The following is a 23,952-nucleotide window of genomic DNA, read 5'->3' on the forward strand; positions in this document are numbered from 1 at the left end:
GTCTCTCGTGGTAGAAAATGGATCTCGCTCTCAATGTCCAGAGTTGTCAAAGTTGATAATCGTCATAGTTCTCTTCATCTGGCCGTTCAAGTAATTTTGGGGTATGCGTAGCGAAACCATGTTGTCTACAAAATTTAGTTTCGTTTCCATTCAAGTCGATCGCCAGGTCTTGCTCTATGTTTCCTTTGGAGCTTTTCCTGGTTTATTCGATAATATCCACGGTCTTCTATCCCAAAAATCATCTTTGATGATGTCCAAGTGCTGTACCACGACCCGCGCCTTAGCCCTTCTCTTTTTATCCTTTTCAGCCTGACTTTTCGATTGTGTTACAGGCTCGGCCAAATCGTCCATCTCTGCAGCAACCGAGTGACTGCCAGGGTCGACTAGTTCATACTGTCGATGTTTGTTAGCCAGAGTAGTCAAATGTAGTTGAAGAGGAAGACGAGGAAGAATTCAAGTACATCTCTGAAGATGACGCTGCCCTTCTTGTATATTTCCGGTTCGTTATTGTAGTTGATGTGGAATCTAGAAAATAGTATCTCGTTTTTGTCTGCTGCCAAGGTACCCTAACATGTTATCAGACGACATTGGCTTGCAAATAAGCGAATAACGTACGGCGAGTGTTCTTTCAGCATCCTTGTTGTCAAGTCCACCAAGCTGGACAAGGGACCAGAATGTAGTGTTGTACAAATTGTTTATGTGACCTAACTGGTTAGTCGATGCAAGAAGGGTATGATGATGCATGAACATACAGTCTACTTGCCGCCAACTCAAGTAGTCACGTAGATTCTGGACACTTGGGTAACATACTGCTCGGCCATCGAAAGTCGGTAGAGGGAAGGATAGCGGCGTGTCGGGGAAGCATGTGGGCCAAGAAAATACGTAATTCGCTGTGAAGGTAGAGACGATGGTGCTGACCAACTTGCTGCATCGACCTTAATTTTGAACTTTTGCAAACGATTCCGAAGAGTTGCGTACCTCGCACGTCGCTCAAACAAGTCACAAGACTTGTGGAGGACAAAACTATTCAACCCTCAGGCTTGTGCGTATTCATGTGAAGGAACAGGTGTCCTACCTATACTCGTCACTGACACCGTATGCTATGATGATCTCGGGAATATCCGTAACAACGGCCATGGCGGCTACGTTCATGAGATCTAAAGCTCTACGGTCGTTGGGTTTTTGAAAGTTGTACTTTGCACACATCCTGGCATCCGGTGAATCAGACATGTTTGACCAATACGCTAGCTTCTAGGGGGTTGGTACTTTGTGAATGCGCGTCCATCGATTCGAACCACGATCCATGTGTTTGGCAGTAATGGGTCTGGTTGCTCGAAGTTTCGAACATATTCAAACCTTGCGAGGCATCAGCAGTCTCAACGCTACAACGAGTCCACCAGTGTACATCGCTTACTTGGAGTTCGCCATGCTGGCTATGTAACCGCGGGTACCAGCAGTAGTCGTGGAAGATTGACCGTTTTATTATTTTTGGGGTCTGCGGTGAGGAAGTTGAGCTCCCCGCGGTGGGGTCAACCGTGCTGGATCGTTCCTTCCATCAAGTTGGGCTCAATTACCACCAAATGGCAGGTACAGCAGCACCTTGACCCACTCCTATGGCGCCAAACTGAGCCGACGCGGAATTCTTGTGCGCGTCCGCGCTGCCCTTCTACAAAGAGGTGGCGATACGGCCCTTACTTCTCAAGCACGTTAATATACTGCTTGCACGCCGATTGAAGACCATACGCCTTGGACTCCAGCCTCAGAGCCCATTTGATATGATTTCGCGGCAATCGCGACGATGAACTTGCTGCTGTCGGACGACTACCTGCTTCAGGACTATCCTGAAAGCATCACCAACACCATACGATCCGGCCATGCCACGGTGGTTCGATTCAACCGCAAGGGTGACTACCTTGCCTCTGGCCGAGTTGATGGCGCCATCGCTATCTGGGATTTGGAGACGATGGGAGTGGCACGGAAATTAAGAGGCCACAGTAAGAGTATAACCTTTTTGAGCTGGTCACCATGCGGAAGATACTTGCTGTCCACCTGTCAAGGGTGGAAGGCTATTTTATGGGATCTTCAGGACGGCAAGAGATTGCGCGAGGTGCGCTTTCGCGCGCCAGCGTATATGGCTGAGCTTCATCCTTGGAATCAGTGAGTTCGTTGCTTAGACACCTTGCGCGCAAGTGGCTAACCGAAGCAGCCTGCAGTTCGTTGCGTCGCTCTTCGAAGAACAACCGGTTTTAGTAGACATGACCGACCTTGTCGATGTCAAGCATATCCTTCCATCTGTGCCCAAGAGAACGAATTCTGAAGGAAGCGCTGCGCAAAAAGAGAAACAAGCGAAAGAAGACGCCAAAGAAAAGACGACGTCGGCTATTTGGACCTCGACCGGCGACCACATCATTGCCGGCACAAGTAAGGGCAAAATCAACTTCATTGATACAAAGACTTTTGAAATCATTTATTCAGAGAAAGTTTGCTCTGGAGTTATCACCACGCTGCGCATCACTGGCGCCGGTCGCGACCTGCTTGTCAACTCGCAGGACCGCATTATCCGCACTTTCAGAATACCCAATCTCTCCGTAGACGACTTGGATCTCGACACAATACAATTGCCCCTCGAACACAAATTTCAAGATGTCGTCAACAAGCTGTCATGGAATCACGTCACATTTAGTGCGACGGGCGAATATGTAGCCGCATCGACCTACAACAATCACGAGCTTTATGTCTGGGAACGCAATCATGGGAGCTTGGTATGCATGCTTAAGGACCCAAAAGAAGAGCAAGGGGTCATTGAATGGCATCCGTCACGGGCGCTTCTCGCAGCCTGTGGATTGGAAACAGGTCGGATATACATCTGGTCCGTCATCAGTCCTCAAAAGTGGTCAGCGCTGGCCCCAGATTTTGCTGAAGTGGAGGAGAACGTCGAATATATTGAAAGAGAGGATGAGTTTGATATATATGCACAGGAGGAAATTCATCGACGACGACTTGATGCGGAAGACGAAGATGTGGACGTCCTCACGTTGGACCCTACCAAGTTTGATGACGATATCGACAGTTTTCGTATGCCTATTTTGTTTAACCTTGGGGAAAGTGATAGTGAGGACGAGTTTATTGCTGTATCAACCGGCACAATGAGACGTAGGAGCCCTGGCGAGGGCCAAAGCGACATCGACGGGCCTGTAGACACGGTGACCACGAAGAAGGGCGGCACTGCCAAGGGCGGCCGGGGCAGAAAAAGATAGCTCTCCCCTGAAACGAAACGTATTATAACAGCTTTCGGGGAACAGTTTCCAGGCAGGAAGGCCAGAAGGCATCACAAACTTGTTCCACACGCCTCGTGATCAGTCAAAGCTTAGGCTGCGCGACGGTACATTCCAAGTCAGATTCATTCAGTTCTGCACTGGACAATGGCCAGTCCATATTCACCAAATAGACATTGGGGATATTTTATCGCTGGGATTATACAACCGATCGACGAGCTATATCACCGAAAACTCATCTCGACTCTGATGGACCAAAGTGGCGAAGGATCAGGGACCTGGAAATATTACCATGTAACCAAAGAGATGCAATGCACGCCATCTATGCTAGGATTACAATACGCAGTGGAGCGTAGAGACGACATCGTCTACGAGTTTTGGTTTTTGTTTAGCGCAGATAGCATCAAGTTCCGCAGCATCTGCCAGCTCCTTGCAGGATAACGGGCTTGGGTAGTGAATGGAATCAAAGTCATTGAAACACCATTACCCTTGATTGGTTACCCTTTGTTGTCGGCCCGTAAAGGTCTGTAGACGATTGCACAGACTTTGTTTGGAACTCTTCACAGCCACACAAAGGCGTTTGTTGACAAGGGATATCTTTAATACAGAATCAATACTCAATGACGCATTACCCGTGACGAGGCAAAGGACGGATAGACGCGTGATATCAGACGAGTACGTTGAATTGGACAGGCTGTGGCTGATTGAGACTCCGGATTGTCTAAATTGAGTGGTGTTTGAGGTGTTTGAGTCACCGGCGATGCGCACTATAAACCATTGGCTGAGAGGCTGCGGATGTTGATGCGAGCTGTCAAAGTCGAAGCTACAAGACTTTGTGCTAGTGTGGACGGCCTGACAAAAAAAGGCAGACATCTTGATTGACGAACTGTGTGGGTATGCTCCTCCTGAACAGATTAGTCAGTCGCCTGATGAATGCCCTCCAAGGTCCCGCTACCTCCGAAAAATACTTGCCTTAGGCATCACATTTATGGCGCAGGGGCATCTCTGCACCAAAATAGGCTTAGCGGTGTAGACGTGTGCCAGTCGCCTCATCTAGATTCTTTCCACGCCGCCCTCCAGTTCTCCCGCCTTTACCACGACAAAACTTTGCCTGCCAGCCAAAATTCATCACCACGCGCGTCGGACATCGGGCGCAGCGCTGTGAAGCACGTTCCAAGGTGCTATACGATACGAATATTCGCGTTTGGACGACTTGGACGACTCTACGAGCGGTGGCGACGGAGGAGAGCATCTGAGGGTCTCCTGGGCCGTTGGCCAGGGCGAGCGCAGCATTCGGGCGCCATCCGCCATTCGTGCACAAGAGATTTTTTCATCGACTGGGACGTTTACGGACATTGTTAATCGGCTTGACTCTCTTTCTTTGCGTGTTTTTCTTCGCGATTCCCCCGTTTGTCGCTGCGGCTGCGTGTCGCGTATATCCAACGAGACCACCTTCGGTCAGCCCGATCGCCTAAACAATCGTTGTCCTCGACGAGCCTTTCACCAACCGCAACCATGGCGAACTATCACCCTCCATTCTCTAGCGCGCCGCTCAAGACGGTCGAGGAGATTCAGTTCGGTTTGATGTCTCCCGAAGAAATCAAGAACATGAGTGTTTGCCACATTCTCTATCCCGAGACAATGGACGAGAGTCGCACCAAGCCACGCGATGGTGGGCTCAACGATCCTCTTCTGGGTTCTATTGATAGAGGGTTCAAGTGCAAAACCTGTACGCAGTCTATGAGTGACTGCCCTGGTCACTTTGGACATATCGAGTTGGCCAAACCCGTGTACCATCCTGGTTTCATTAAGAAGGTCAAAAAGATATTGGAGATTGTCTGCCACAACTGCAGCAAGGTGTTGGCCGATACTGTTGGTCTATCCTGACTCTCCGTAGGCTTTTTGTGAACTTCTTGGTTGCTAACACACAATTTTCTCTCTCAGAGCGATTCCGAGTTTGTCACCGCAATCAGCACGCGAGATGCTAAACTACGCTTCAATCGTGTCTGGGCAGTCTGCAAGAAGAAGCGGAGATGTGAAAACGAAGATCGTAACGAGAAGAACGACGATGAGTTTGCTCCGGGCATGAAGCCAGTAGCACACAACCATGGTGGTTGCGGAAACGTGCAGCCGCAGGTCCGACAGGCGGCTTTGCAGCTCAAGGCTGCGTTCGATGTTGCGCAAGAGGACGGCCCCAAGCGGCGAGAGACGGTGCCGATTACTCCAGAGATGGCTCATGGTATTCTGAGAAGAATCTCGGAGGAGGATCTTCGGCACATGGGCCTTAACTCGGACTATGCTCGCCCAGAGTGGATGATTCTCACTGTGCTTCCTGTCCCCCCACCACCTGTTCGTCCCAGTATTTCCATGGACGGTACTGGCACCGGCATGCGAAATGAAGACGATTTGACCTACAAGCTTGGTGATATTATCCGTGCCAACGGTAATGTGAAGCAGGCTATCCGCGAAGGATCACCTCAGCACATTGCGCGTGATTTTGAGGAGTTGCTGCAGTACCATGTGGCAACATACATGGACAACGACATTGCTGGACAACCGCGGGCGTTGCAAAAGAGCGGCCGTCCAGTCAAGGCTATCAGGGCTAGGTTAAAGGGTAAAGAAGGCCGCTTGAGAGGCAACTTGATGGGCAAGCGTGTGGATTTCTCTGCGCGTACTGTCATCACTGGTGACGCCAATCTGTCTCTTCATGAAGTTGGCGTTCCTCGCAGCATTGCCAGAACTCTCACCTATCCCGAAACAGTCACACCTTACAATATTGGCAAGCTGCACCAACTCGTAGAGAACGGGCCGAACGAACATCCTGGTGCCAAATACGTCATCAGAGCCGATGGTACTCGAATTGATCTGCGCCATCACCGACGAGCCGCCCAGATATCTCTGGAGTATGGTTGGAAGGTTGAGCGCCATTTGATGGATGGTGACTACATTATTTTCAACCGACAGCCCTCTCTGCACAAGGAATCCATGATGGGTCACCAAGTTCGTGTCATGCCTTACTCAACGTTCCGACTGAACTTGTCTGTCACTTCGCCCTACAATGCTGATTTCGACGGTGACGAAATGAACTTGCACGTCCCGCAGACTGAAGAGACACGTGCCGAAGTCAAGGAGTTGTGCCTTGTGCCCAACAATATTGTCTCTCCTCAAAAGAACGGTCCCTTGATGGGTATTGTGCAGGACTCTCTTGCTGGTGTTTACAAACTCTGCAGACGAGACACCTTTATCGACAAGGAAATGGTCATGAACATGATGCTCTGGGTGCCTAATTGGGACGGTGTTATTCCTCAACCAGCCATTCTCAAACCGCGGCCCCGCTGGACCGGAAAACAGCTCATTAGCATGGTTATTCCACAGGAGATTAGTCTGCATGCCCCCGAAGGTGACTCTGATATCCCCCCCAAGGATACCGGGCTCCTTATCCAGAGTGGCGAGCTTCTGTATGGTCTTCTGAAAAAGAAAAATGTGGGTGCGGCAGCTGGTGGTATTATTCATCTGTGCTACAATGAGCTCGGCCCTGAAGGTGCCATGGCTTTTCTGAATGGTGTCCAACAAGTTGTCACTTATTGGCTCCTGAACACCGGTCACAGTATCGGTATTGGAGATACTATTCCAGACAAGCAGACCATTGAAAAGATTCAGGTTCACATTGACACCCAGAAGGCCGAAGTCGCCAAGCTCACGGCCCAGGCCACGGCAAACGAGCTCGAAGCCCTGCCCGGTATGAATGTCCGAGCTACCTTCGAGAACAAAGTCTCCATGGCTCTCAACTCCGCTCGTGACCAGGCTGGTACCACCACACAGAAAAGTTTGAAGGACTCGAACAACGCCGTAACCATGTCGGAATCTGGTTCCAAGGGATCCTCAATTAACATCTCACAAATGACAGCCCTCGTCGGCCAGCAAATTGTGGAAGGAAAGCGTATTCCGTTCGGTTTCAAGTACCGAACATTGCCCCATTTCACAAAGGATGACTATTCTCCTGAAGCACGTGGCTTTGTCGAGAACTCTTACCTTCGTGGTCTCACACCCTCTGAATTCTTCTTCCACGCCATGGCTGGTAGAGAAGGTCTGATTGATACTGCTGTCAAGACTGCAGAGACAGGTTATATTCAACGACGACTTGTGAAGGCCCTTGAAGACTTGAGCGCTCGGTATGATGGAACTGTACGAAACTCGCTGGGTGATATCGTCCAGTTTCTCTATGGAGAAGATGGTCTCGATGCCATGTGCATTGAGAAGCAGAAGCTCGGTATTCTCAAGATGTCAGATGCTGCGTTCGAGAAAAAGTATCGTCTGGATTTGGCCAACCCACCAGATTGGTTCAAGAAGGATTACGAGTATGGCAACGAGTTGGCCGGTGACAAGGAATCGATGGATCTGCTCGATTCTGAATGGGAAACACTGCTGTCTGACCGACAGACTGTGCGGCTCATCAATAAGTCTAAGATGGGAGAGGAGATGATGCAGCTTCCGCTCAACATTGGTCGAATGATTGAAACTGCCAAACGAGTTTTCAATGTTCGCGCCACCGACCGTAGCAATTTGCGTCCTGCCGATGTTATTCCAAGGATACAAAACCTCCTGAGCGAACTTAAGATCGTGCGAGGATCAGATCCAATTTCGGCGGAAGCAGACATGAATGCCACGATCTTGTTTAAGGCTTTGGTTCGCTCTCGACTTGCTTTCAAGGAGATTGTCAAGGTTCATCGCCTGAACAAGCTTGCATTTGATCATGTCCTTGGCGAGCTTCAGAACCGTTGGGACCGTTCCTTTGTCTCTCCCGGTGAAATGGTGGGTGTTCTTGCTGCCCAGTCGATTGGTGAACCTGCCACTCAGATGACACTGAACACTTTCCACTTTGCTGGTGTGTCGTCCAAGAACGTCACTCTTGGTGTTCCCCGTCTCAAGGAGATTCTTAATTTGGCAAAGGATATCAAGACGCCTAGCATGGCAGTTTACTTGAACACAAAGCTAGGAACTCAGGAACAGGCCAAAAAGCTCCGAAGCATGGTCGAGTACACCAACTTGCGCTCAATCACGTCCGTGACTGAGATTTACTATGATCCCGATATCCAGGGCACCACCATTGCCGAGGATATGGACATGGTCGAATCCTACTTCTTGATTCCTGACGATGGCCAGGACAATACGGATCAGCAATCGAGGTGGCTGTTGCGAATAACTCTCGACCGACAGAAACTCCTCGATAAGGAAATCAGGATTGACGACGTGGCCCAGCGCATCAAGGAGGAATATCCCAACGATCTAGCTGTCATCTTCAGTGACAACAACGCAGACGAGCAGGTCATCCGTATTCGAACAGTAAGGCAGTCTGACGAAAAGGATGAAGATGGAGAAAAGAAGATTGAGGATGACGTCATGCTTAAGCGTTTGGAAGCCCATCTACTCGACACGTTGACTCTACGTGGTGTGCCAGGCATTGAGAGGGCCTTCTTGACCAAGGGTACTCGTTTGACCGTTGGCGAAGATGGATCTGAGCTTGCCATCAAGGACGATCCCCGTTGCACCCAGTGGTACTTGGATACTTCGGGCTCCGCTCTTCGGGATGTCCTCGCCGTCGACGGTGTTGACGCGTCGCGAACATACACGAACGACTTGTGGCAGATTGTTGAAGTCTTTGGTATTGAAGCTGCACGATCTGCGTTGGTGAAAGAGTTGACGAACGTCTTGGCCTTTGACGGTTCGTACGTCAATCACCGTCATATTGCGCTGCTGGTTGATGTCATGACCTACAGAGGCAGCATCTCAGCCGTCACTCGACATGGCATCAACAGGGCCGACACTGGTGCTCTAATGCGTTGTTCATTCGAGGAGACGGTGGAGATTCTGCTCGAAGCTGCTGCTACTGGCGAGCTCGACGACTGCCGCGGCATTTCTGAAAACGTCATGCTCGGACAGCTCGCACCCATGGGGACTGGTAACTTTGACGTCCTGCTTGATCCTAAGATGCTGGAAACTGTCATCTCGGACAATTCTCGTATGGGTCTCATGCCAGGCATGCCTGTCAAGGATGGCGAGGCGGAGGGTGCCGCCACGCCCTACGACACCGGCTCGCCCATGTCCAACGACTCTGGCTACATGAGTATGAACTCCCCGGCGGCGGGAAACTTCTCTCCTATTCAGGGTGCTGGATCAGAGACACCTGCTGGGTTCGGTACCGAGTACGGCGGTGGTGGCTTCGGCAACGTTGGATCCATGAGCCCTTACTCTCGGGGCGCGACGAGCCCATTCAGCACGTCACCTACCTCACCATTCAGCTCGGGCATGGTTGGCTACTCTCCCTCGTCGCCCAATGCTGGCTACTCCCCTACATCGCCGCTTTTGGATGGCGGTGCTGGGCGTTATGCCACCTCTCCCTCTTTCAGTCCGTCGTCGCCTTCCTTCTCGCCCACGTCCCCGATGCTGCGACCGACGAGTCCAGCCAGTCCAAACTACAGCCCGACGTCACCGAGCTACTCGCCGACCTCTCCGACCTCTCCTCGGCACTACTCGCCTACGTCGCCTGCCCAATTCAACTCGCCCACGTCTCCCAGCTACTCTCCTGCCAGTCCCAACTACAGTCCTGCGTCGCCTAATCTCCACGGCGCGGCTGGTGCTACTTCCCCTTCGTATTCGCCAGCTTCTCCATCTTGGTCCCCCACATCTCCTGAGGCATACTCGCCCACGAGTCCAAGTTTCCAGAGAAGCCCTGGAAATCAGCAGAGCCCGACGAGCCCCAGCTACTCGCCTACGTCGCCTGCTTTCTCTCCCCGGACACCTGGTCCGGGCAATTCGGGCAATCAATAGTAAGCAACTCTTGGCAAGATTCTATGCCCAAAAGCCTCGATCAATGATTTATTGACACATCTGCTAGTTCTCCGAATTCGCCCTCTAACGATTGATTTTTCAACTGATTAATGCATACGAGACACAGGCTGCTCTCTAGGTTTTTTTTCCTTATCGTAGTCTCATTCATCTTTTTTTTTTCTTCCTACCACACCCGTCGTGGTCTCTTTTGATTTACGATTGTTTCCTACTCAGGAACAATCAAGCTCGGCATTATAGATCATACACAAAAAAGGGGAATACCGGAAGGGCAAGAAAGTGAAAAACAAATATCCACGACCCAAAATCCACCAAAAAGACACAAAGCTTAATAAAAGAAAATGGACTAGCACACTGTACCTAGGGGAGGGGGTGAAGATTACGAGAGAAAAAGTGTAAAAACGAATGTACATTATGATAGGTCCTCTGTAGGAGGAGGACAGGTCGTGGAGGGAGTGAGGATAGGGGGTAGTGGTATTGGTATTTAGGAGAAGAGAATGATGATGCAGTTTGGAATCAAGATTGCACCATTGCACCATTGGTGAGACGTGGTTGTTGGGGATGTAGATTGGCCTTTTGTTTTTTCTTGGTTTGGTTTTGGGCTGCGGTGAAATGGGGTTGAGTAATGTCCTGAAGAAACATAGTTGACCAACGTCTTGTTCGCTTGGTTCGCCTCCTATGACGGTGACTATGTGCTTTGATCAAGGTAGGTACTTGTGATGCCGTAACGGAATGTGGGCGTGACTGCAGGCAGGCAAGTTGATGGTGCATGTCTGCATGGGCATCTGCAGTCTTGATGGGCATCTCCGATGTCCGTGACTATTGCGTCCTCGGCGTATTAAGCGAGAAGGGTGCCAACATTCACTTTGTCCGCATGCCAAGAAACCAATACTCTCGTGAATCATGGATTATACAATGCATGAGATATCACTTGCGCTTGCTGGCACGTCGGGTGACTGGTTGTTGCAAATTTGAAATTTGAATTCCATGCGTGTAATATGATGTTCCATCACATATTCATCACACTACATGACAGCCTTGTTTGTAGACTTTTCTTGGCAAGTACATGACACGATAGCGCGTCAACAATGATAACCAGGGAGTACTGGGGCGTGAATGCAACAATCTTGTTGGTTGCGCTGGGCGGTCACGACTGACGATGCCGCCCGGTTGTTGGCAGCTCGAGCATGGCAGGTTTGCTAGGTCTGGCGCCGGCGGCTGATTGAACGTCCAACGGCCAATGGTTGTCGCTAAAGCCAATGGGCGTGTAGGAACCCGCAGAAACAAAAGTCTGTCTTGACTGCGGTGTTGGGCTTCGTTATGCCGAGGACTCGAAAAGGCAGGACCCAACCAACACTCGGGGCGTGCTTGCTGTCTCTGGCATTGGCGCAAGGGAACGAGGCTCAGTGCAAACCATGCCTTGCAGACCTGCAGATATGCACAGCGCAAACGCTGCAACGGCATGCCAGCGGCATCAGCGTCTGGCGACCAGTAAGGCTGGCTCAAGTGCCACGGCCTCCCGGGCCCCCTGTTTGATGCTACATCGGCCTAGGTTGGGGGCGCAAATTTGACGGGAACCCCGACAACTGCGGCCCCCCGCTGTCGTGAATGCAGGGAGCGGCTGGGATTAGCCGCCGCCGCGTGGGTTGAATAATTGAGTAGCGACAGGCTGTTCTGGAAGGCTGCAGCTGCCTGCCTAGTAGTTGTGGTAGTAGCAAACTTGTGACGTCTTTTCGTGGCTTTTCCCTTTGGTGTGTGCGTGTCTCCCCATCGGGCGGAGTGAAGCAGTCCGTCCTGCACATTGCTGTGTTTCGTCGTCTGGGGCACGTCGGGGAGCTGCTCAGGGCTGGTCTGAAGGAAGAGTGCGCACAGATTGGGTTGAGCCTAGCCATCAATAGATGCCCTGGTTATTTGATAATTACTTGTGGCCAATGCTGTGCAGGTCAGTTCAATGTCGGCCCTCACCTGGATCCTTCAATGCTATTCAAAGTCAGTCACATTCTGCTCTAATCTCGTCATTTCGCTTCAAATACGGCGTCAAGGTAAGACTTTGTGGCAGGCACTAGCTAAAAAGCCACGCTACGCACATAGTACCGGGGTGCCCATCAACTGCTCAAAGCTCGTTTCATGTCATTCAGATGCGGGAGCCGATTTTTTCAATGGCTCACGGCGGCGTAGAAGGGGCGCATGCCGGCGAAAATTTCAATCGACTTTCAAGGAGATTGGCAAGTTCAGACGCCCTTCTGCTGTTGTGTCTCGGGCGCACGCCAGCCTTGCTACAAGCCCACGTCGTCACATTCGAGGAAGGGGCAGACGCCGCTGCCGTCGGTGCTGCATCGGGAGGCAGGTGAGAGCAGCAGCCTTGCCTCTGCAAGTACTACCTAGGCAGGTACATAGCACGGTGTACGGAGTATGCAGTCGCGCTGGTACCTCTTGTCGTATCGTGAGAATAGGACTTTGATCTTCGTCAAAAAGGGAAAGCACAGCCTGCAAGGGAAAGCAAACTGCATATTGAAAGCCGAAGTGCGAGACCTGGATCCTGAGGCATTCAAATTGCAGCAATCAGCAGCCAATTCCCGAATTTTGTGGTACGAGACCGGGTCAAACCAATGGTGGTTGGTTTTGGGCATTGCCGGCGCGGAGACGCACGTACAATGCTCTCTCAACCGGCCTGTCCGGCCTTCTCTTTCGTCCCTAACTCATTATTTACGCTCTAGGTACTCCGTACCTAGGTAGGTATCTTAGTAGGTACCTAGGTATGCACCAACCAAAGATAAATGCCAGTGCAACTGCGCAAAGAAATCTTGTTGCTCCAATGGACATTAGTCCTTCATTACACTGAGCGCGGGAAGGTGCAATACTGCACAACCTTTCCGACCTGACCTTACCTGCCTTCACCTTTTTGTACCTTCAAACATCCAAATCGGCGCGGTGTCACATGACGTGGCGCGAATGCGCGGGTGCATGCATGGCGCCAAAACAGGGGTCCGGGGCGACAGATGTCGTCTGTATCAGGCCGAGCCAGGCGAAGTTGGGAAAGTGGGCCTACCCGAACCTTCCCTTCCTAGCCAGATCCGAGCTTAGATTGCATTGCTCCTGGCGCCATTTGCGAAACTAGTTTACCTGTCATCGCTTGCCTTTTTGCCGCTTCTGTTGGCGTTCTTGGCGTTCTTGCGCTCTTTTTTTTTTTTTTTCCCCCATCCCTGCATCTCTGCTTCCGGCCGTGTCGAGTCGGGGCAAATACTCTTTGCCTCCCACTTTAGCCACGACTCGCACTGACCAAGAGAGTGTTCAAGAACTTCAAGGCCAGCCACACAATTGTACAGGGCTAAGTTTTATGAAACTCTACACGGCTTAGCCTCGCCTCCCTGGGCATATATGACCGGCTTCGTTTCTCTTCAGCCTCGCCAGCAGATCCTTGCGAACCACATAGTCATAGTCACCTGGGGTGCTGATCCCGAGCAGGAAGGTCTCACTGGCAGCAGTTCGGTGTCCAATTTACGTCGCCACTCTCATCTGTGGTCTACAATTCGCATAATCATCCGGGGCCCTAGAAATTCAAGTGTACAATGTGTTTAGAGCGTGTCATTGAATACGCATGCAGGTGATGACGGCCGCGGTGACGGCGGCCGGGCAGTTTCGGTTGCCGTCCCTTCGTCATAGGAGCATCTGATCTGAGACGGGCTCACGATCGCACACCCGTTGCACGAATTGGCCCCTGCAAAACGCACAAGATACACAAGTATCGACCCTCCTCTGCCTCAGGGGACATAATTTGCCACAAGGCGACACCTGGAGCATGCCCGGAGCGTACCCTACTTGATTGAGGGCATGAAGGAGTGCGCCCGGCCCTGCCGCCCCAGATGCCTAGATGCTCAGATGCCATCCCTTTGAATGTGGTAAGGTGCCAGCCAGGTATCGGTCCCCACTTTTCTGCGATACCTGGCGGATACCTTTTTGGCAATAAGGTCAGCCACTCAGCTGCGATATGTGCGATGTAGCTCGTTGTAACTCACAGGATTGCTGGTACTTCTATCATCATATTATTTCTTAGTGGGGCTAAGTACCTCTTAATGCACGGTTTCTGATTGGCCAAAACCCGGATTCGGTACCTGACTGGCACCTTAACACATTCAAAGGGATGTCCTGTCCCCGCTCCACATGGCCCACTTTCGCGGTTCCACGGGCCGCTGCCGGCTCTGTGTGACGCCAACGCCCGGCCGCAACACCGCTCGACAAGCTTTGAATCTGAGCATCGCAATGCTGATCGCATAGTGCCATACCTGTGGCATCAATAAATGCCTCTACTCGAACTCAACCGGGAGACAAAGTAAATCCATTTAGAATGCGGAACGTACATCTTTCGGTACAATACGGCCGCTCTGCCAACCAGGTGACGGGAGAGTTCGCCTACCGGGAACTACAGCAACCCCGCGGCGGTTAGCTCATCGATGTTGCAAAGATCGATCGAGCTTGTGCGAAAAGGTGGACATGTCATCCGTCTAGGAGATTTTTCAGGGCCACATTAGGGACAGTGCCATGGTGGTGTGCCGTCGAGGAACCTAGGCGCCAAAGCCCTACCACCTCCGCAGATTGCCTACTTTCGAAAGCGAGCACATACGCCCAGGCCCAAGGGTTGGAATTATGTGTTTCTACAGTGTGATTTTTAAATCAGGCTCCTGCAATGAATCTTGAATTCCATTTTTTTCTCTCTCGGTGGGTGTGCGCTTGACACGGCCGGTTTTTGGGCCTGGGCGTACTCATGGCCGCATCTGCGGCCGCATCGTCAGTCAGGCCGTGCTCGGCACCAACTGCGATGCAATCACGGAGCCAAGCGAAAACGAAGCCATGTGAAGGCTTTACTGGGGTCGTTTTCGAAAGAATCAATAGATGAGGGCCCAAGGAAGTCACAAACCTCGTAATCTTGACTCTTGGGCTTGCAGTATACACGAATCATAGACAAATCACCCGCATCATCGTTATCATTGCTATCATTGGGGCGTAGATGTGGTTCCATTGCCTGCTTAGAGCGACTAGGTAGCTAGCTATTGTAGCACATGCCCGAGTTCCTGCAAACACTCCCGCTTGTTGCTCCCCTTGCGGGTAACTTCTTGCCCCCCTCAATTGTCGCGCGTGCTTGCCCAGCTTTCGAGCACACCAAACAATAGCCCATCGTTCATCTGCCACCAGTGTTTTGTGAGAGTCAAAGGAGTGTAGCTTGAAAAAAAAAGGGCAAAAAATAGGCCAGACGTAGCCCGCGTGAGCAGGTCCTCTCTAAAAAACATGTTGGCCAACGGGTTTGAAAACAGCATCAACGAAAGAATGAGAATTAGAATGAAAGAGGATCTACCAGTGCTCTGCAAACTGGCACGTTGCTAGCGTAAGTCGGGCGCAACATGTACTTGTTTGTTGAACAGCAGCTGCGAACACCGGTAAAAAAAAAAGAAGAAAAAAAGAAGATAGCAATGAATCCATTGTGTGTAATGAATGTCCTTGTCGTGATTCGATGGCGCGAAGATCCATGACATAGATACAATATTGTATCCTGTTTTCCATGTTGCCAAATATACATCTATAGCTTGTCTTGTATCTTTTCGTCTGGTTCGTGCTTGCTGAAGATGTGGCGTCAGCAACTTGTGCTTAGAGACCATATTGCCAGTCTCTTACTAGACCTTGGGAGGATTGGAGCAATTGGGACGATTGCAATATCCATCCCACGTTTGAGTGCCTTGATCAACCATCTTCGAGCAACCGCAAGTTGGCTTCTGGTCCACCCTCTGAGAGGCGCAGCCACATGAAGTCCAGTACTCAGATGTCATCCAGAGACACATTTTGGCGGACTTGGGGCGGACTTGGTGGTGGTTTTTGACAAAGATAGGTAGAGTAGGAATGCTTGTGAGGAAGAGACCAAGAGATTGGTTTTCGCTGGAGTCTTCCAAGTTGAATGTCGGCCAGCAGAAAAGGTATGAGGAGACGGTTGGAGCTGATTTCGTAGGGGAGTCTGGTGCTCTAGAGTGTTTATGATGAGAGTGTATTTGAGGTGAGTAGTGCAGATAATCCAAAAAGTTTTGACGAGAACTCCAGACTTTATATACCCAGTACGATGCAAACCAGGCTATCCTGTTGTGACCAAAACGGCAGTGCTATTTGTCAACTTGGAAGCCAATCCTTGACCAGGTCTGTCTTTGGGCCACCAACCAAGGCTCCAGAGGCACGATATGGAATTTTCTACTTTACCGGCAGAGATGAAGTGTATGCGACTGTCAGTTGGGCGTCCAAGCTACTCGACATTCGCCTCTTTAGCTAGGCGATGCTGTTAGGAGTACGTGATGAGGTTGGGCGAGGGAGATGTTGCAGTTCTGTTAGCTGTAAGGATTCTGTGTCTCTGAGTCGTCAGTCCTGGTGAAGCGGTTGGTTGGAAACAATGCTTGTGCAGGAGAATGGGGTTGAGTAAGAGGCCGTGTGTAAGTATGTGCAACGGTATTGCGTCAGTCCGGGGAGAGATATGGAGGAGAGGTGACTCCAAAGATTTGGTAGGCTGGAATATCGTGTTGGCTACATGAGTTCCATTTCATCGTAAGGGGCCTGGTGACCGTGAAGGAAGAAAAGAGCAGAGTAGACGGGCGAGAGAATATGCAAGACCAACACGAGCAGCAAGCGGTCCGTCTCCGTATGACCAGGGACCATGTAGTCCACGCGGGCGTGGATGATGGAACTGTAGCCAGAAGCGGCAGAACAAGAAGTGACAGTGACAGTAGTGTGCTTCAAAGATTGCCTGCATCAAGGGGCGTGCAATGGGTAACGAGAGGGGCTGAATACGTCTGGCACATTCGAGATGCAAGCCAACATGTCCACCTCTGCCGGGTGGCAGCCGAGCTACATTTTTCCATTGGAAAGGGTATAGATCCAGCCCAGGGCCGACCAATTCGAGGCAAAGGCGCAAGGGTAGGCTAACGCAGAGACTTGGGGCGGACGGGCTAGGGCATTTCGAACACAAAGGTAGCGAGAGGTTCGAGGCAGAAGAGAGAATGGAGTAGTGTAACTTGGCCACCACGTCCAATCTGGCGCGAAAGCACAAACGCCAGGCACTTTCAGGTTCCACCAGCACACAAGTACAGTGGAGGTACTTTCGAACAGGTACCCGGCTTACAGCCACGGCTGGGAAGCCCAGAGTTCGAAGCTTGACGTCGACAAGACCGGCCGTGGCCACCAACCAACCAGGCACTCAGGAAACGAACTCGGATTGGCAGCGTGCAGTCATGTCGATTACAGTCGAAATGGAGGGCCGAGCTAGGCGACGAAGGGGGGGCGTGGGACTGGTGCGCGGCCCATGGCACCAGGGGTTGGCTTGTTGGCGACCACAGAGGACGCAGAACAAACAGGCACAGACAGTTCTTGTAGCTTGGGGGCCCATACCATGCTCGGATGCAATGAGCATGATGCTAGTTCTTGATTGATGCGCCGGTCGAAGATGTATGCGAGCGTTGCACAAGCCTTTCTGCAGGGCAAGAAGCAAACAATACTGCGGGTGGTCGACGAGAGTGTCTCAGCTGCTGCTTCTGCTTTTCAGCTTGGTGCTTCTTCGCCCAGGGCCCTGCCGGCTTGGGGTATGTTTGCGATGTATAATATCATCATCCTTCCATGACTTTCCTCAGCCCAACTCCTCAAAGACGACTGCAGCAAACACCGGACTCACCGATCTCAAGTCTTGAGTTACCAATGCGAAGTCCCATGCGCCACGAGACAGGGTGGCACAGGAAGTCTATGTCGTGAGCGCAAGGGGATTCGATAGACCACGGTCAAATAATATCGCCACAAGTTGCGTCAGAAACACGGCTGTAAATGAGACGACGTTGAAAATGCCAAGGCTGAAGGAGTAATGAAATGCAATACAAAGTACCTGCTCCAGGTATTCGCGGCATTTTCCCAGGCTGAGCGCAACCGGTTGCACCTGCTACATTGTGCGCTTTCCTATGTTTCCTACCCTGCGCTTCTTTGCACGCGGCATCTTTGTGGCGGAATGCATAACACTGGCAATATCCATGGCGCTGCACAACTTACGCACAAATTGACATCAGACGGAAGCCACAAGGACCACAAAAATCTTGGATGTCTAGGTGCTCGGAAGCTCGGTCAAAAAGGGCGTCGAACAATGGAACTGTCAAGCCATCAGCAAATTGTGAGGGGATACACAGGTCTCAGTTTAGAGACGTACACGACAGCTATTTGGTACCGACGCTCTCGACTGTAAACCACGACCTGAGCTTCGAGAAGGGGTGCACGGAATATCATGATCAGCATCCTTTTCTCAATTCCCACCCCCGACCACTCCTCACCCCGTTGAAGCATGCCAATGGGAGGGACCACGTACAACCACGGCCACTGGGTTGCTATGTTATTTTCCTTGAAAGGTAGCAGTGAGGCCGGAATTTAATGGCTCTGCCCCGGATCCCAGTTCAGGTAGGTGAAGCAAGGGTGCCGACTATCACTATGCTCTTCTAGGCTGCTTTCGCTACTCAATGCACAGATGACATCTGCAATCCAGCTAAGCAAGCTAGAGTGGAGACGAGCTGCGTAATATCATGAAAATTCACTGGTCGTTGCATCTTTATCAACACGCAGTTGAAGCACCTAGCTGCTCAAATGACCAGGGCTTGGGCTAGCTAGGAGCTTTACACAGAGACGTCGACAAGGGCTGCAGCAGTTCTACGAAATGCAACAGGCAAGATACTGAGTAACCCATGAAAGGCAAGACACTAAAGTTACACAAGCTACATGTTCCTGACTGTTCTGCATATAGGCCAAATCAGCGTCCCACGCAAGTAGTAGTCCGTTTGGGCGAGCCGACTCTTATCAAAAATTCGGCCGAAGGCTAATGCGTCCAATTTTTCGATAAATCCGCTTGAAATCGCGACGTAACTGGAAAATGAACAACTGACTGTATCAAAGCCCAACTTGATCTGTCGACGTATACCACGGAAATGTGAACATCAGGGTTGGATGCAGGCGTCTAGTCTCTTCCAGTACGTACATACGTACATGCAGCCCAGTCACACTCAAAAAAATGCGTTTCATGGGTTCGGCCTATGGCTCGGCAAACCTCTCGATCAGACCATCCAAGACGCATATGCGCCATCAACTACATAGTCAACCTCGTGACGTGCTCGCAGGGCAGCTGGTGAAGCCGGCATATGGTCAAATCTTCCATCCAGTAGAGCCTGCTCCCACACGAAAAGAATGCCCGTCCTTCTTAACAACACCGGAATTTAGGCGCCTGGTGGAACTGCTGCAGCATGTGCCACCACATCCGCAGTAGCCACGCTTAATGGTTACAAGCATAGGATTGACATGGTTTGAGACGACGGACCTGCTATAATTGGACCAGGGTATGCAAGGCGTGTCCTAGAATGCAACGGACAAGCGCCGAGCTCAATCAACGAATATCAGCAGCATTGGCTGGATGAAAGCCAAACGCGACAGACGAGCACAAGCGACGAGTGCCCCGTTGATGGATCCGTTCAACTGCAAGTAAGCGGCCAAATGAGAAGACTCCATATCACTGATTCATAGCGAGATATATGTCTTTAATCTCCATAGCCTACACCTTATCAAGGCTAAACTGCAGACACCAAGCGACCGAAGTATGCTGTAAAAGGACTTGCTATCCCTTCGTGGCAGTTGGTCATGGCTCTATCCGGAAAGTGGAGTTTGTTCCGTCCATGTTGGGTGTTCTTTGAACTTCTTTCTCATTCGTGCCTGCGGCCCACGGTGATGGTGTTAGTAAACACCTCGATCAACTCAAATGACTTGAAAAGTACTTCGTGTCTAGAAATTGGGCATATGTATCCCCACTGCCAGCGACACTTCCCGACAACATTTGAGTACGATAAAGCTAGCGTGAGAGGTAGAATACGGTATTGGGTTTGGGCCACCACCCGGAGCTCGGAGAGGTTCCGTGCATGTTCGACAAGTTCATGGGCGCTTACAAGCGAACTATGGCTGGCTGGCGAGCCAACATTGGCTGAAACCGCTCCTTTGCCCAGAAAACAGCATGCCGTTGGCTTTGGTCTGCCTTGAAGACAGCAATGCTAATGCAGGGCCGGTCCGTCAAGCGCTCGGTGCTTCGCCTGGAATCCATACAAATAATGACCCAGGGCCCATCAAGCCGGGGCTCTGTGAATTGAGGGCATTTTCCCGGACTTGACATGATCAAATCGCGGAAAACCTGGCGACTGCTTCCCAATGACTTTCCATCTCTGGGAAGTTATTTTCTTGAAAGGCCAAGAGTATACTGGCAAACCACTGTGGGATTCAATGGAGTATTTTCTAGGCTGGCGTATTGCTGTGTCCCAGGACCTTTTCAACATTTTTACACTGTGCCGCGACTTGGAGAGCCGTCCGGTGACCGCAAAAAGCAACGTGAATGCAACTATTCTCACGGTTACGTCTGAGAAATAGCGGCTATACTGACTGACTAGGGCTGGGCTGTCGGCTGTCGGCTCTCAGCTATTGATCGTTGATTCTATGTCATGCATCAAAGTGGAACGGTATAATGTTGGGAGCTGGTGTGACGGACAAAGCCAAGACCGCAGCAAGATGCCCTGCATGTTGGTTCCCTCGTGGGGGCGGTCAACCTCGATTCCCGGCCTTTCGCATATTTGCACAAGTCTCCGCGGCTGTGAGAGGCTGTTTTTCTACTTCAGGCACGGTGACACGAATAAACGCCTCAGTTCAACCACTCAGTAAGAACCCCGTGACGACGCAAGACGCAGCCACCCATGCATTGCAGAGACAGCCGCGGCGCGGCGCAGGTTAGGCGCTGCTGGTAGAGGTTCATGGCGTGGATGGTCATGCACTGCATCTTGTCACTGCCCAACAAGACTTTATACTCTTGCGTTTATATGGGATTTTGGCAGGGATTCTTGAGTGTCTTTCACTTACTCAACTTGGTCAATGGCTGAATGCATTGCCCATGGGCCCATGGATTGCCCTGGTGAATGTGAGATCTTAACGAAGCCGGCAAATCTGTAATCCATGCTGGTGTAGAAGGGACGCACTTTCGTTTACGTCTTTCCGCCTTCTCGTTTTATAGTGAGGAAACATCAAAAGAAGGGAGTGTTTGTTTGTTCTTCTTGCTACGGCCTTCATTGTCCATGGATTGAGTGGTGCTTTGGGGCCAGAACCAGGCCGAATTTCTCACAAATTCTGGGGGGTGATATATATCTAAGCCCCGGACCTCGTTGGAACCCAGGACATGTCAATGGCACAGCCGGCGCCGAAATTTGCTTATGCGGCTCAATTTTTGAGTACTTTACACTTTTGTTTCCACAAACTTCGAACCCGCGAGTCACGGCCATGTTAACGACGGGTGTGCATGCAGCTCCCGGCCATGTATGCGACCGACTCTTCCCGCGCACACCATGAACACTAAAACCAAGGCAGAAAATCGGCGAGAGCGCAATGCGAGATATTGGGCCGCTTCTAGCTACAGATATGCGACCCTTCCCGAGTCCGATGGTCTTCAAGCATGGCACCTCACTTCCGGGTTCTTGGTGTGGAACTTGTGTCGATCCGATGCGCTGGACTCGTCCGTCTAACAAGCTGACACAGGCACATTATGCAAAAGTCAAGTGATCTCTTCAGATTGACAGTATGTTATCTAGAAACTCAGCATATTGCACTGGTAATTGTATATAAAGTTGAAGGTATTTCGACAAATGTGTCTTTTGCTACTCTCAGTTACTTACAGAACTTTTATGTAGCGGCCTGAGTGTTTTGAGAGATACTCTCATCCGTCGACCTCATCACTGCAAGACAGTTCGGCCATCTAGTGGTGTTGCATTCTGTCTGGGGATGCAAATATTGATTCAGCCAAGCGAGTTGGATCAAGTAATTGCATTTTGTGCAATCGAAAGTTCTTCTACCCTTGTCCTACTCATCGACCCGGCCGGTTCTAGAAAAAAATGGACTCGCTAGTACAATCGACTCACAAAAACCAAGCGATCAAGCGCTACCTTCTAGGATCCTGGCATGGAGAGCGACACTGATGTTAGCAAGATGGATGACGGATGTGATGCCGTTTATGGCGCCATGAATGAGCCAATCAAAGCACACCATAAGCGCCGTTATTGCTGCACTTGGCAAGTCATGGTCCACCGTCTTCGGCAGGCTTGTAAGTTATTAGTTGACAGGGATGTTCTTGACGTCGTCCAACAACCTGTATGGGCAGCCACACGTCACGAAGCAAGGACAAAGAGCGGCTTAAACATCGCAAATGATGTCCAAGGACCGTGTTGACAGGTACTATGTGGCACACAGGCTTGCATCACTAGCTCCAAATGGCTGATGACATAGTTACTACATCGACGATGCATTGACGATGCAAGCTCCGAAACCTTCAACCAACACGCATCGGTCTCGAGAGTGTTTATCTGGTACGGGACAAGTCGCGCAGCCGTGAGCCATACATGGCTTACAGAGAATAGATGCGTATCATACGACCTGCAGGCCGGTCACATCAATCACCAACGCTGTGGAAAAAGTCCTGCGGGACAGCAGAACCAACTGCCTTCTGTTGTGTCTATTGCCAGATCGGGTCGCCTACATGCCCAGTAAAGGCAAGACTTGCCGCCATAAACGAGCCTGTGCGTCAATTATTTTCATCCCAACACAGGGCTTACTTTATTTCCCGCTCATAAATCCCAAAGGACCTCATAACAGCACCAGGGTTATGTCCGCAGGTATCCCGGGGCTCTTACGGTTCGAGAATGTTTGCTCCCAAGTTTCCCATCACCAATGGACAATTCATCGGCTGTCTTTGCTCAGCTCAGGAAATGTGAGTGTCAGGCAATAGACTAATCGTCTGCAGTCGAAAGATGCTGGGTGTAAAACACCATAGAGCTGCGAAGCGTGGCACCTTTGCTGGTGAGTTTTTGTGCAAACACGACCGTCGCTGGGAAGGGAGCACTATTAATAGTTGGAAACAAGAAACACGAATTCTACGGAATTTACGAGAATTGATACACACGGGCTGGCCAGTTAGGTGCCATAGTAACGCGTTTACCACAACACCCTGTCAGACGTGTTCATGGCACTGGAATATGTCACACATCAGGGTTTGGGGCCGCAAACTAGTTTTATACTTTTACAACGAAGATCTGAGTTGTCCTTATAGACAATCAACCTCACAAGCCGAAAGCTGGGACAAGGGCTACAGAACGAGTCAAGTGAGATTGAAGATCCAAGGCTCGCCTCTTGTCACTAGCAGAGCTTCGTACACTGGAGTACTGACCCTAACTAGAAGGTAGCATTTCCAATACTTGGACAATGGTAGCTCTGACCATTGATTCAATGATAAGAAAAGCTCTCATACTATCAATATTGTTAGCTGCATGCTACGCAATGACATGAGTAAGCCAGACTCTAACCAGCAAGATTGTGACATGTGGTCTCAATGACTGAGATTGAGCTGATGTCCTTGTTCAGGTTGGAACAGCCTGCAGAAAAAATTGCTGGCATTGGAATCCTTTCCATGTTGTCATTATGTCATCATTCCTTGGAAACTACTTTTTGCATATGAATGGATCTGCTCGTGGCAACCGGCTCAATTTGAGTCTCGCTGACAGAGTTGATTCGAGTCAAGCCCCCCCCCCCTTCTCTTCTCTTCTCGGAGTATCACCCGGCTATTCACGAAGCACGGGAGCTCAACTCCATTAGCATGCAGGCCAGGACCCGCACGGGAGGAACGGTTCGTGGTAAGGGGACTTGGAGAGGCAAGCATGCAGAATCGACTTGCCGTACCACGCTACAGAGCTTTTTTGTCGGCAAAGGG

At 50.8% G+C, this 23,952-nt stretch overlaps 4 protein-coding genes across 5 annotated transcripts; 3 read left to right on the forward strand and 1 right to left on the reverse strand.

Annotated features, from left to right (window-relative positions):
- Window positions 1-174: 174 nt before the first annotated feature.
- THG1_3 (tRNA-His guanylyltransferase) lies at window positions 175-1,519 on the reverse strand (the record flags this gene model as incomplete). The annotated part of the gene is made up of 7 exons (XM_066121818.1): window positions 1,267-1,519; window positions 1,076-1,207; window positions 979-1,023; window positions 753-925; window positions 616-704; window positions 462-566; window positions 175-393 (listed from the first exon to the last, which is right to left on the reverse strand). Exons 2-7 carry the CDS (start codon window positions 1,204-1,206, stop codon window positions 175-177), a joined length of 762 nt encoding a protein of 253 aa, XP_065973435.1. The 5' UTR covers window position 1,207; window positions 1,267-1,519.
- A 140-nt stretch (window positions 1,520-1,659) lies between these two features.
- SWD1_2 (chromatin binding protein) lies at window positions 1,660-4,022 on the forward strand. The gene is made up of 2 exons (XM_066121819.1): window positions 1,660-2,157; window positions 2,207-4,022. Exons 1-2 carry the CDS (start codon window positions 1,799-1,801, stop codon window positions 3,255-3,257), a joined length of 1,410 nt encoding a protein of 469 aa, XP_065973436.1. The 5' UTR covers window positions 1,660-1,798; the 3' UTR covers window positions 3,258-4,022.
- A 359-nt stretch (window positions 4,023-4,381) lies between these two features.
- Window positions 4,382-10,788, forward strand: RPO21_3 (DNA-directed RNA polymerase II core subunit rpo21). 2 transcript variants are annotated; one of them, XM_007815557.2, is made up of 3 exons: window positions 4,382-5,147; window positions 5,220-10,102; window positions 10,171-10,788. In XM_007815557.2, the coding sequence occupies exons 1-3, from the start codon at window positions 4,791-4,793 to the stop codon at window positions 10,196-10,198; spliced, it is 5,268 nt and encodes a 1,755-aa protein (XP_007813748.2). In that variant the 5' UTR covers window positions 4,382-4,790; the 3' UTR covers window positions 10,199-10,788. The 2 variants fall into 2 exon arrangements, with proteins under 2 accessions (XP_007813748.2, XP_065973437.1); XM_066121820.1 differs by having other exon boundaries at window positions 4,382-10,102.
- A 4,334-nt stretch (window positions 10,789-15,122) lies between these two features.
- On the forward strand, window positions 15,123-17,110 carry J3458_020017 (uncharacterized protein). The gene has a single exon (XM_066121821.1). It carries the CDS (start codon window positions 16,755-16,757, stop codon window positions 17,073-17,075), a length of 321 nt encoding a protein of 106 aa, XP_065973438.1. The 5' UTR covers window positions 15,123-16,754; the 3' UTR covers window positions 17,076-17,110.
- The last annotated feature ends 6,842 nt before the right edge of the window (window positions 17,111-23,952 follow it).

This window comes from Metarhizium acridum (genome assembly GCF_019434415.1).
Source record: "Metarhizium acridum strain ARSEF 324 chromosome Unknown scaffold_568, whole genome shotgun sequence".
Lineage (NCBI taxonomy): Eukaryota > Fungi > Ascomycota > Sordariomycetes > Hypocreales > Clavicipitaceae > Metarhizium > Metarhizium acridum.